The following is a 13,402-nucleotide window of genomic DNA, read 5'->3' as shown; positions in this document are numbered from 1 at the left end:
ACTTTTAAACAGACAGATTTATGTGCACATTTTACGATACATAACAGACATCCAAGTATTTGAAATGTTGTCCCAGAGAAGTGACACATCTTTTTCAGGCACCTAAACGTCTCAGGTTCATTTAGTTATTAACTTGTAACCTTTGATTTTCACACTATAAGCCTTTAAAATCCGTAAATCAACATATACAAAACTTATTAACCGAGTGGAGGAATAATCAAACAGATCAGATTTATTCAACATTGCTTTTGCTGCTTCTTCTAAAGGTGGCTACGAGGCAGGTTGCAGCAGACGAAATAATGTCAGTGATATTACGCCCCTCCTAAAAAAAAAACAAAGAGAGGCAGTTGTCATTGTTAGCCTTCTTTAGATACGCGCTTTTTTCTTTTACAACTTTTGCGCAAAGCTATACAATCTGCCTCTCACCGTTCTTAATTTTCAGGTCCGGCATGGCCAGATGGGTTAAGACGTTCGACTCGTAATCCGAGGGTCGCGGATTCGAATCTCGTCGCCCCAAACATAGTTGCCCTTTCAGGCGTGGGGGCGTTATAATGTTACGGTCAATCTCACTATTTGTTGGTAAAAGAGTAGCTCAAGAGTCGGCGGTGGGTGGTGATGACAAGCTGCCTTCCCTCTAGTCTTACACAGCTAAATTAGGGACGACTAGCGCAGATAGCCCTCGAGTAGCTTTGCGCGAAATTTTAAATAAACAAATAAACCTTAATTTTCAACATATAGGCTAGAGGAAAGATAGTGAATGAATAGCATTTTTTGGTAACTCTTTGTACATTCTCCTCTGAAAAACTAGCGATATTTGACCGTTATCCTAATCATGTAGTTTGGCGCTATTTTGATTACATTGACGAATTGTTAATGGTCAGTGCTTTGTCTAATTATGTACAGTAGTTTGGCGCTAATTTGTTTACACTGACGAACTGTTGTGTGTCATATCTAAACATATACAATAAATGGTTTTACGCTTACACGTTGATGACAGTAAGTAGAGTTGTTTATGTCTTTGTGCTTAGCAGAAGCAACTACTCAATGAAAGCTTTACTAAGTTTTTTTTTTTGTTTTATGCTTATATGGTGCTGACGGTTTAATGAACGACACGATACACAATTTTTATTATACATTCACACAGTTCTAATGGTTGAATAAATGACACAAAATGCTACACAGTTTTAGTTTTCCAGTTTTACGTTTACATGGCGCTAATGGATTAATGAACGATTATTATTTCAGCTGTCTATCATGTTATCTTACCTCATTTTTGTCAGGCTGAAATTTTAGTAGGTTAAACATAACTGGTAGCAGTATTATAGTAAATCATAACACAACTTTTGTTTTTAAACTTTTCTGTCCCGCTGTGGGACAGCGATAAGTTTACGGAATTACAGCGCTAAAATATGGGGTTCGATTCCTCGGACACAGAAGATAATCAAATGTCGCTTTGTTCTAAAATAGTTTAAAGTTGTAAGACTGTTTTATGGCGATAATTACATTAACAGAAGTAAAAAAGTAAAAAGTTTTCTGCATATAAGTTGGAGCTTTATACATTTATTGTACCTTAACTATATCATCAGTTAAGAGATGTTGAATCAGTTAGATAGTTTTTATATGATTGTTTTTTGTCAAAGTTTAGCAACGAGTAAACAAATTTATTATTTCTCATATCTTGTCGTGGAATAATGCAAATAATTTAATCTGTTTACCATTCGTACAGAGTTTTTATGTTTTAGGTGATTGTTTGTTTGTAGTTAAGAACAAAGCTACACGAGTACTAAGAACCAGGTTTCTATCGGTGTAATTGTACAAACATACCGCTGTGTCATTAGGAGGGGGGGCTATTTACATTTGTCTTAAAAATGTCTTTATTCAAAATTGATGTACTCACCAAGCACTCTAGCCCTCTGTAAAATAGTAAAAACATTTTCTTCGTTAACACTGGGGTAATTATAAATAACTTAGGAAGGTCAAACGAGGTAAATGGACTTTTTCAAAGATTTTCACTGTTAAGCAAACATTTGTATTTTAGTTATAAGTATAATGTGTCGTTATTTGAACAAGTAAAGATATAATTCTGATGTTTAAATGTTTCCTGTGAGTAATGAGATAAGTTAAAATATATAACAACTGGGGAACAACAACTGAAGAGTATTGTTTGTTTGTTTATATACTCTTCAAAAAAAGAAACGCAAAAGAGATATTTTTGTTATTTTAAAGAGAAATATATGTAATAACGTTACAAGCTCAGAGTATGTGATGATACACGTGTTAAGGCACTGATTGTCAGACCAAAATGACAATAAAAACTGTGCACTTTGAAAACGGAGGAAAACATCGGATTTTTCGCCAAAACGCATTCGTGTCCAATAAATTTGTTTGAGAGATCTGCATGTTCTGCAAGTGCAACATGTGCAAAATCCCTATAAAAGTGACGGGTTCTCGGTTTCCATAGCTCAGTGTTAAGCCACCGACTCGCAATACAGTTACGCCAAGACTGACTGAAGCACAACGCAACACGCCATTGGTCGCTTGGAAGCAAGCGAATCTCGATCAGATGTTGCCAGAGCTGTAAATGTCCACCCAAGCACCGTCACAAGGCTATGGAATCGTCACCAACAACATGGATCAACTCGTGACTGTCCACGATCTGGCAGACCTCGTGTGACCACGCCCGCACAAGATCGCTACATCCGGTTACGTCACCTTCGGGATAGGACCACCACTGCGACGTCTACTTCCTCAACCATACCAGGGCTGCGTAGGATTTCCGATCAGACCGTACGCAACCGTCGACGAGATTCTTAGACCCCGTGTGCATCCCACCATGGTGAACGTCAACGACGTTTTTCAACATGACAACGCCCGTCCTCACACAGCCCGACTCACCACTGTCTTCTTGAGACACCACAGCATCAACGTTCTTCTCTGACCCTCCAGATCACCAGATTTAAACCCCATCGAACATCTTTGGGACGAGTTGGACCGACGTCTGCGACGGCGACAACATCAACCGCAGACTCTACCTCAGCTTGCAGCAGCTTTGCAGGCTGAGTGGACAGCCATTCCACAGGATGTGATTCGTCATCTCATCGCTTCCATGGGCAGGAGATGCCAACCAGTTATTGATGCTCACGGGGGCACACTCGTTATTGACGTTGAGTGACGTTAAACTTCAACTAGTGAGCGTGGACTTCGCCTTTGCAGACTTTGGATGTTCAGCAGTGAATGTGCAAAGTTTCACACATGTCATACAGAACTACCCGGAATAAACTTGTTAACAATATGTCTCAAATTTTGCCTTTTGCGTTTCTTTTTTTTTTTTTGAAGAGTATAATTTCGCACAAAGCTACACGAAGTTTGAGAAAGACTAGAGGGAAAGTTGCTAGTCTTCACTACTCAGCGTCAATTCTTGGGTGACTCCTTTACCAACAAATAGTGGGATTGAATAATTTTGTGTGACGGGGAATCGAAACCGCAATCCTCGAGCGCCCTAACCATCGGACCATGCTGGGTCAACTGAACAGTATAAAGTGAAAATAAACTACAGCTACTTGGGATAATTATTTAAACAATATCAACAGTGATTTTTCTGGAAAATAATATAGAACTAATGATATAATTACATGGGAAAATTAACCAAGCGACATCATCGCTAATTCCTACTAAAAGTAAATTAGGGATAACTAGAGGGATATTTGTAGAGAGCATACTTTAACCACCTAGTGTTGATCATATTTGGCTTTCAAAAAATATGAAAATTTGTCCTATATCCGTCATTATCAACGAATAGGGATAGTTTTTGGTAGAACAATGAGGAATAATATTCTCCATAAGTTCATTACCTTTTAACAACTTTGTTACAACAGAAGAAACATTTTTCTGTTGTAATTCCCTAGTGATTAGTGTTCCGAAATGTGAATCTGAGGTTCTGGGGTTAACGCTAAAAAATATGATAAAAAACGCACTCTGCACTTTGGAGCCGTGGGTGCGTTATAAGAGTGACTGTCAAACCATTTGGCATGGATGGCATTTTTCATGTACGTTCCTTCTAGTCTGTCACTTCAAAATTAGAGAGAAATAGTCTTCGAGTAGTTTTTCACGAAATCCGATAAACAAACTTTAGAATTCCCAAATATTTGAGCCCAAAAAAACAAACAAATAAACATACACAGTTTTGAAAAAAAATCAGCGCAGAATTATCTGGCGAAACTTTATTTTTATGACAAATAAGGGAAACATAAAAAAAATCTTGCTAAACTTGAAAGACCGTATAAGACAATTCCGCATTACCCGCAACAAAGTTAACGTATATCAGTTTGAGCTATACCCAGTAGCATTGTCAACCTTCTATATACTGTAGTTTCATCAGTCTGCTAATTAGTGTTTTAATTAATGTTGACAGTTAATTTTCACTTCGACCGGTTGAATCGTGTGCGGTTCATTAGTTTATCAGGGTATCTATCATTCTCTGTTTACAGAAACACAATTATTGTAATTACTAAATCAGTTTCAAATGATTATGTTCGTGCACGAGATATAACGACAGCTTTACTTTAGGACATTTCTGTCATTGTGAACACGATTTTTCAGAGACTGAAATCTCCGCCTGTAGAGTTCGTTTAAGTAAGATGTACGTTTACAAAAAAAAAAGTACTTAATTAATAAACCGGGTAGATGAGAAACACGTGTTATAACACTTCACAATAAGTCAGGTAAAATGCTAATATATTAACAATATAAACAACTGACTACAGAAACAGATAATCGTGGCAACATGGATTATCAAGTTCATTTCTTTAGCATAAAAGCACAAAGAAAATAAGTATCTGTTATCATCTTATTAATCTGTAACATTCTATACAACTCTATTACCTATCATGAAAAGGACAGCAATGGTACAACGCATGCTACAAAACAGAATACAATTTCCTTATGACGATCCAATAAGATATGAATAATGACTCGTTAATGGAAAAGCTGAAAAAACGCATCTGCTAGATTACCTGTTATCATGTGTTATCCTTCGTTTAAAGAAACGTCTGTACAATTTTTAATTATTTTTATTATTTTCTTCACTGCATTTAAGCCCGTTAAACCATTTTCAATAATATACTTCTGTCGGTGATTAAGACTTAACAAATATAAACATTTTATCCTGTTATATGTGTACAATCACTATAACATGTTTCTGTTTATTGTACGGGTCACTATAATGGGTTTCAATTTGGTATACGAGTCAATCTAATGTGTTTCTTTATTGTATACCTGTCATTACAACGTGTTTTTGTTTGATGCATGAGCCACTATGAATTTTTTCTGTTCAATATCCGAGTCATTAGAATGTATTTATATTTGGTATACGAGTCACAATAACGAGTACAATAAGTAATAGCAATAATAAAAGATATGTGTTTAACTTGTATAAGAGAACACGTCAAACCATAAAACATGCGCACAAGTAAGACAGTCGACACCATACAAGTAAGTTTGCAAGTTCTTATTAAATTTCGCTTTTATATGGGAAAAATTCAAGAAATCAAAATATCTGTTTATAATAAAAAAATCTTTTTTATCTTGTTTGTTTTACAGCAATGCAACATAAGGCTTTCTATCTTCCATGTCCACCACGGGGCATCGAACTCCGTATTTAAGCGTTGTATGTCCGTAGACTTCACGTAATTATGTCACACGAAAGATGGCTCGTCGTCTAGTTTGTGTGTGTATTTTCTCATTCTAAAGCCACATCGGGCTATCTGCTGAGTCCACCGAGGGGAATCGAATCCCTGATTTTAGCATTAGTAAATCCGTAGACTTACCGCTGTACCAGCGGGAGACCGTCTAGTTTGATACATAACGGTGTGTAAAGACGGTTAAAAACGTTCCGGAAACTTCTCACAATTCCATCAAGTGAGGATCGTATCACCAAATGTCTAGAACGACTTGTGGGTCGATACAAGTGTGTATATATGGTATATATGGTAAGGTACAAATAGCAGTTTGTACAGAGTCAGATAAAAATCGCACACGCAAACGACAATTCGAATTTCCGCCATTACTATCATTCTACTCAACAATGTTTAGTTCAATTCTATTTTTTTCTGGTTTTACAATAATTAATTAAGATGGTTTCAGCCATTCAGGAACAATTGAAAGTCTCCATGTTGTATGTGTGTAGGGGAAGGGGTTCTGCATGACATCTTGGTCTAATATTATTTTACTGCTTATATTTGGAATGCTCTCAACAGTTGGTGTTTAACAGATAATTTGAATAACTTGAAACAAAGAAACACAACGATTTCCACCACAAACTATCTCTAATTCTATAAAATGTGGCCCCAAGTGGTACACCGGCATGTCTGCAGACTTACAACGTTAGAAACTGATTTTTGGTACCGTGATGTAGTTTTGTGCTTAACCATAAACAAAAATCTACAAAATGTGAGGCGAAAATGAGCACGTAAATAACATTATTTCATGACATCAGCAGTAAACCTTTTGAAGTGTGGTGGGACGTGACTTTATATTATATATTGTTTTAATATTGGATTAGTCTCTATACCTTCTTCAGGGAACGGATGGCTATAATCGAGATAAAAGGCATTTATTTTGTCTTTTATTGTTCCGTAACCTCGCAGTCGTACTACAAAAACAACTTTTTTTGGGAAGGCATATTTAACGTAACAGTGAGCATTCTGATTATCTGGCTACGTAATTTGAAATACATATCGAGCCTACTCTAGACAAATATAAAAGCTGCAGGTTCAAATGTAATTCTTCTGTTTGTGTTTTGTTGTAGCAAAACTGCATTGAGCTGTCTACTCTGTCCACCTAGAGAAATCGAGCTCTTGTAAACACGAAAACTTAACGCTGTCCTACTGCGGGACAACCTGTCAATTAATTATTTCGATTAACATATAGTTGTTTTGCGTAAAAACAGTCATAAGTTTTGATAAAGTTTTTACTACTCATACGAATACATTAGTTGTGTTAACTAGTATTGTGTATTCATAACATATAAAACTAATTAATTAATAAGTGTTTGGAATACATATAAAATTAATTAAATGATTTGTGTTTGAAATACATATAAAATAATTAATTGATATGTGTTTGGAATATATATAAAATTAATTAAATGATTTCTGTTTGGAGTGGGGCATGGCATGGCCTAGCGCGTAAGGTGTGCGACTCGTAATCCGAGCGTCACGCCAAACATGCTCGCCCTTTCAGCCGTGGGGGCGTTATAATGTGACGATCAATCCCACTATTCGTTGGTAAAAGTGTAGCCCAAGAGTTGGCGGTGGGTGGTGATGACTAGCTGCCTACCCTCTAGTCTTACAGTGCTAAATTAGGGACGGCTAGTACAGATAGCCCTCGAGTAGCTTTGTGCGAAATTCAAAAAAAAAAAACAAAACAAAAACAAAGTACAAAGTTATTAACTGTTTGGAGTACATATAAAAGTTATTAATTGTTTTGTGCTTGGAATACATATGAAACTAACTGATTAAATGATTTCTGTTTGGAGTACATATAAAAGTTATTAATTGCTTTGTGCTTGGAATACATATGAAACTAACTGATTGATTTGTGTTTGGAATACATATAAACTTAATTAAATAAATAATTTGTGTTTGGAATACATGTAAAAGTTAATAACTGACTTGTGTTTGGAATACATATAAAAGTTAATAACTGATTTGTGTTTGGAATACAAATAAAATTAATTAAATGATTTCCGTTTGGAATACATACAGAGATGATTGATTGATTTATGTTTGGAATACATATAAACTCAATCAAATAATTTGTGTTTGGGATACATATAAATGTTATTGATTGAGTTGTGTTTGAAATACATATAAAAGTAAATGATGTGTGTTCGTAGAATAATTTGTCTTAATGTTGTCCGTTTTATTCATTTTTTCAAGAAAGCTCACCATCAAAACCTTGTCACAATTTTTTACAAAACTTTTCAACCTCATTTAATCTATATTTACTACTGATTGTGATGAAAGAGTGAAGACCAAACGAGTTTTCTATACAGCTAAACTTATTAAGTTTGAATAAGTTTGTTAGCATCCAATTTCATGTCATACAAACAAAAGGTTTACGACCGCTGTTAACACATTTACTAATGATTGTATCCGAAGATTAGAAGACGAAAAGGGATTTTTTTATGCAGCTAGTATCAATAATTTTAATAAGTTTTTAGCATTCAAGTTCTTATCATACGAATCAAAGAGATAACGTATATACATGTGACTTCTATGTTCTTCACAAGCAACAAATAATGAGCAGAAAATAATCGTTAACGAATTGCGCTAATAAAACTTTAGTCTCACAACCAACTCATTTTAAATCAATGTAACGCGTAAACACTACTAAGCGCGTACACACGAGCACATGGGCTGTTCATCGAATACTAGAACTTAGTATTTTAAATCCATATATTCAACAAAACACTGGTTATTTTCATTCAGGTGCGTTGAATAATTACATGTTAGTATAGAAATGATTAACAGCTTCTTGTGTAATTTTTGGTTAATGAAACTTTATCTATAATTGTTGGTCAATAAAATAAAATATTAATATTTCATAACAGCCACCAATGCATTAGCGATAAATCTGCGCACTAAAAACGTTAAAATTCAAGGTTCGAATCCCCGCAATGGAAGGCGGTGCATTTTACAGCTTTGCGCTAACAAAGCAACAAAAATTGTCGTAATAAAAAAGTAATTAAGTTTAAATGTTTCTGTAATCGGAATATTTAATAAAAATACAAAATTCTGAATTTGAGTTAAAAAATTTAACTCCTCAAATTTTTGAGAGATATAATCACTATTTAAAATTTAATATTGTTTCAAATTTAACACTTGAATTCTCATTTAAGATTTTTCGACGAAACTGTGTGTTCTACAGTTAAAAGCTTCATTTTTTAAGTGACGTAATGTTATATAGTTTATTTTGTTTACAACTGAATTAAGTGAACAAAGTTATTTGCAATGTATTTAAAGTTCATTTTATTCAGCACGCTTAGTTTTGCTTCTTTGGTCCCCAGTACAAATGCATCATTTAATCTTCGGACTAAAGAAAAAATAACCCCTTGATCTCGATGATATGGAGCATGACGCATTATGATCAACTGATAGTGGACTTAAAGTGTGAATTACAAAAGTTAAGGTAAACGAAGATCTGCTTGAGCTCAATATTCAATTCGTTTTCCAAATCTCTGTCTCAAACTATGATGTGTTGAGTTGGACAACTTTACTATTTACTTTCTTCGAATTATTTAGTATCGAATTAGGTATATCTACTACACTATATTGTTACTATTCATGTTGGCAGTAAGGTTCATAAAAATATTTATCTGTGTAATTACAAATTCCTATAATATTGTTCAGATCTGACAATAAAGAGTCGGTAATTGATCTGTATAAATATAACAGTACTGTCTGTTGTATGTTATATAACTAATTCATACCATAACAGTTCATACAAATATAATAGTATTGTCTGTTGTATGTCCATATAACTATTACACAAGGTGTAGAGAGCTATTCGCCAAAATTGGTATAAAAGTTCATTAGGTCCATGCGAGGATATATATAAGTTTACAGTTTTGTATTTTGCGTTTTTTTTTTACAGAAGGGCTTTTTTACTACAGATGGATCCAAATTTGGTGTGGAGATTTATTGAGTACATGGGGAGATACATAAAATTTTGAGTTCAGCTGTTTTTATGAGAGTTTTTTACCACTAATTTATCCCTTTTTGATTGATCTTCAACAAATTTGGCACGAAGGTTTGTTTGGTCCATATCGTAAGACTTGCAAACTCGCGTTTTTGCGTTCTGCAGTTTTCTATGGGAGGATTTTGCGCTTTTTACCACTACTTTGCTTTTTTTGATGGGTGTTTACCAAATTTGGCATGAAAGTTTGCTGGATCCATGCCGAGATACATATAAACTTGCTATTTCATATTTTGTGTTTTGCAGTTTTAGGGCGTTTTTGCATTTTTTAAAATTTTATTTTTTACAATTACTCATAAGGAAAGCGACTGTTCATGTTCTAAGATAACCTTTCATTAACCATGAATTTACATAACTACAGTCGAGGGAACGGGTACTCCAGCTAGTTTTAAAATAAAATTATTTAAGACCGACAAATATTGAATCAAATTTTAATGTTTCAGTGCAGAACCTGGTATCGCTGAGCAGTAAACTATATAAAAAAAAAAAAACATGCATATTTTCAACTAAAAGTTCTATAAATAAACTAGTTTCATTTAAACGTTTTTGTTTAACATATGTGCATATGACATCAGTGTAGGTTTGTTTTGAATTAAGCACAAGGCTACACAATGGGTTATCTGTGCTCTGCCCACCAGGGGTATCGAAACCCGGTTTCTAACGGAATGAGTCGACAGACATAACGCCGTGCTAGTGGATGGCATCAATATAGGACTAAAACATTCAGAAGAGAACACATTTGCGAATAAATTCCTATAGTGTGTTAGAATATCATTGTTCAAACGATATTGATGTGGGACTAAAATAATTCATTAAATAAAAGTTTAGGACCAATCCATAGTGTATTAAGAGTTCGTTGTAGTAATGGTATTACTGTGTGAGACTAAAACATTCAGTACATAAAAACCTGCAACCAAATCGTTTGTATATTAAGATTTTGCAACACTAATAAACTATATGCCAGGCTAAACCACTCAGTTTTCCAAATGAGTTATTATATAACATCGTAATAAGTTAATCATCAATATAAGTTTCCTATTAAGCTTACCGTAGTGGTAGTTCTGGCCCAGCGCCCTATTCGTTACAATTGTAAGTGAAAGGACAATAGTTCGCATCAAATTCACTGTATGTTGTGAACGCCTTCCCATTTTTTCTAATTCTGGCGAAAAGGACAGACTTAATAAAACTGCTTCAACACCGCGACGGATGTTTTCAAAATGTTATCACCGACACGCCAGTAGAAGTACCATACTCACGTAAAACGTTGCTTACAAACTGGCACGTTAGTACCTGAGTCCTCGTATAAAATATTAGAATGTTGGCTTGTTGTTCAGCAACGATAGTGCCCTCTATCAAATAATCGAAGTTGGCAGAGACGGTTGGCGAGAAGGAAGCGAACCAAGAGAAACAAAGTGACACGACATTCTGCAAAAGAAATTCTTTCAAATCATAATCAACGATTGTATTCTAATGAAGATTTTTATGGAAATGTGGGTTTTGACTTTTCGTTACGATATTTTGTACCTTTTAGTCTTTTTTTTTTTAGAATTAAAATAATTAATTATTGGGAACTTCTTTAAATCTGGTCTATGTGATTGGCTGCTTTTGATGATAATTTTATTAATAATGGCTCTTTGGCATATTTAATGCCATTGGCCAAGTGTTGTTCAAATACCAACCAATGACCTAACTTTTCAAGTTAGACATTGTTTATCAAGTTGTCTGTTGGTTATCGAACTGACATAATAAGTTTGACATCATTATCAAAAGTGTAACTCAACCACCAATCAGTGATCTGACATGACACGTTTGACGAACATCATCCACAGTGTCGGTAGATCCCAATAAATGATAATACGTGATAGATTTGACGAACAATATCCAAGATGTAGATCAACTATCACTCAGTAATCTGACATGACAGGTTTGACGAACATTACCCAAAACGTCAATGAGCCACCAATTAGTGATCAAACATGAAAGGTTTGACGCACATAATCCAAAATATAGATCAACTTCCAATCAGTAATCTGACGTGACAGGTTTGACGAACATTATCCACACTGTCGGTGAATCACCAATCAGTGATCTAATATGATAGGTTCGACAAACATTATCCACACTGTTGGTGAACCACAAATCAGTGATCTAATGTGACAAGTTTGGCAAACATTATCCAAAGTGTTAGTGAATCATCAAACATTGGTCTGACATGACAGTTTATTCGAACATTATTCACAGTGCCTGTGAAGTTCCAATCAGTGATAATACGTGAGAGATTTGACGAACATTATACAAAATGTAGATCAACTACCAATCAGCGACCTGACATGACAGACTTGACGTCATTGTGCAAAGTGTAGATTAACTATCATTGAGTCAGGTATTTGGCATGACTGGTTTGAAACAGTGATAATAATGTAGATGAAACACAACTTTAAAACTGTGTGTACGTACATCGCATGTGTTTCAGATCTGTAGAAAACTGGATATTTCAAATTTTCGACTAAAAAATGTGAATAATCATGTTAGAGACTAATTCTTCAAGTTTCATGAATGTATTGTCCATCAATGTTGTAAGATTTATTTCTGATACGTTAAATCCTCTAATATATATAAATTATAACGCACTTATAAAGTAAGATACAAAAGCTCGAAAGCTCTCCATAAATAAGATAAGGTTGATTTCCTCAACATTTTATTAATAGGCTACTGTATTTTTAGCGGAATACAGTTTAGTGAAAATATTGATAAATTATAATGTAAGAATGGTCGCATTCTAGCACCGAAAATATCGCACCATTGTTACGTTAAGAGTTCTTGCAATAGGAATCACACTTTGACTTTCTCTTGTTCGGACTGTGAATCCGTTCATGTTATGAAAACGGTCCTTGCTCTTTGAGACTTGGAGTGCTCTATAAGGTGTATTATCAAAGCCTGGATATTTACGTTTTATACATAAACGTACCGCTGACTCACCATGTTACTGCTCCATGAGAATGATGGGATATAAATTACTAGAACTGAACCTTCTGTTTTGAGCTTTCTGACTTCAAACCATGATTAATAGTCATCTATCTTTCTTTATTAAACTATTAGAATTGATTTTATCGTTTTGGACTTACTGACTTACCACTATAATTAACATATTTGAACCTTTGTTCTGGGCTTACTAACTTACCACTATAATTAACAGATTTGAACCTTTGTTCTAGGCTTACAGACTTAAAACCATAATTAACAATGATTTATAGTTTGTGAAAATAGTTTCCAATATCAAATTTAAATTATTTATTCGGTTAATAAGATCACTGAAAAGTGAGACTGCTTGAAAACATCTGCAAAAAACTATTTATAGGATTTATTTCTTACATTGTGAGAAACTCAACTTACATGTCTCACTGCGTCACCCATTTTATGTGTATCCTCAACTTTATTAATAATATAAAGAAGATCAGCCTTTAAAACAAAGCTTGTTATTTGTGATACCTTGAGGTGCCGAATAATGATTTGTCAGTCAATATAAACAGGTTAAATCAATCAAACATATTGTTGGTCCGAACGTACTTTGTAGTCACTATAAGAAAAGCTTACACATTGGTCAGGCAAAGTGAAAAAAAACGTACCATTGGCCACTAGTGATTCA

The 13,402-nt window shown here is 34.5% G+C and overlaps 1 protein-coding gene across 1 annotated transcript in view; it reads right to left on the bottom strand.

The window, feature by feature from the left end:
• Positions 1–11,052, bottom strand: part of LOC143238624 (lachesin-like) — an 84,012-nt gene extending 72,960 nt beyond the window's left edge. Inside the window, exon 1 of the mRNA XM_076479010.1 lies at positions 10,805–11,052. Within this exon, the coding sequence (XP_076335125.1) occupies positions 10,805–10,904 (100 nt within the window). The 5' untranslated portion in view covers positions 10,905–11,052. The remainder of the gene's footprint in view (positions 1–10,804) is intronic.
• Between the last annotated feature and the right edge of the window lie 2,350 nt (positions 11,053–13,402).

Source organism: Tachypleus tridentatus, chromosome 13, assembly GCF_004210375.1.
Source record: "Tachypleus tridentatus isolate NWPU-2018 chromosome 13, ASM421037v1, whole genome shotgun sequence".
Lineage (NCBI taxonomy): Eukaryota > Metazoa > Arthropoda > Merostomata > Xiphosura > Limulidae > Tachypleus > Tachypleus tridentatus.
The sequence above is the reverse complement of the archived record's forward strand: the minus strand, read 5'-3'. Positions and strand labels throughout refer to the sequence as shown.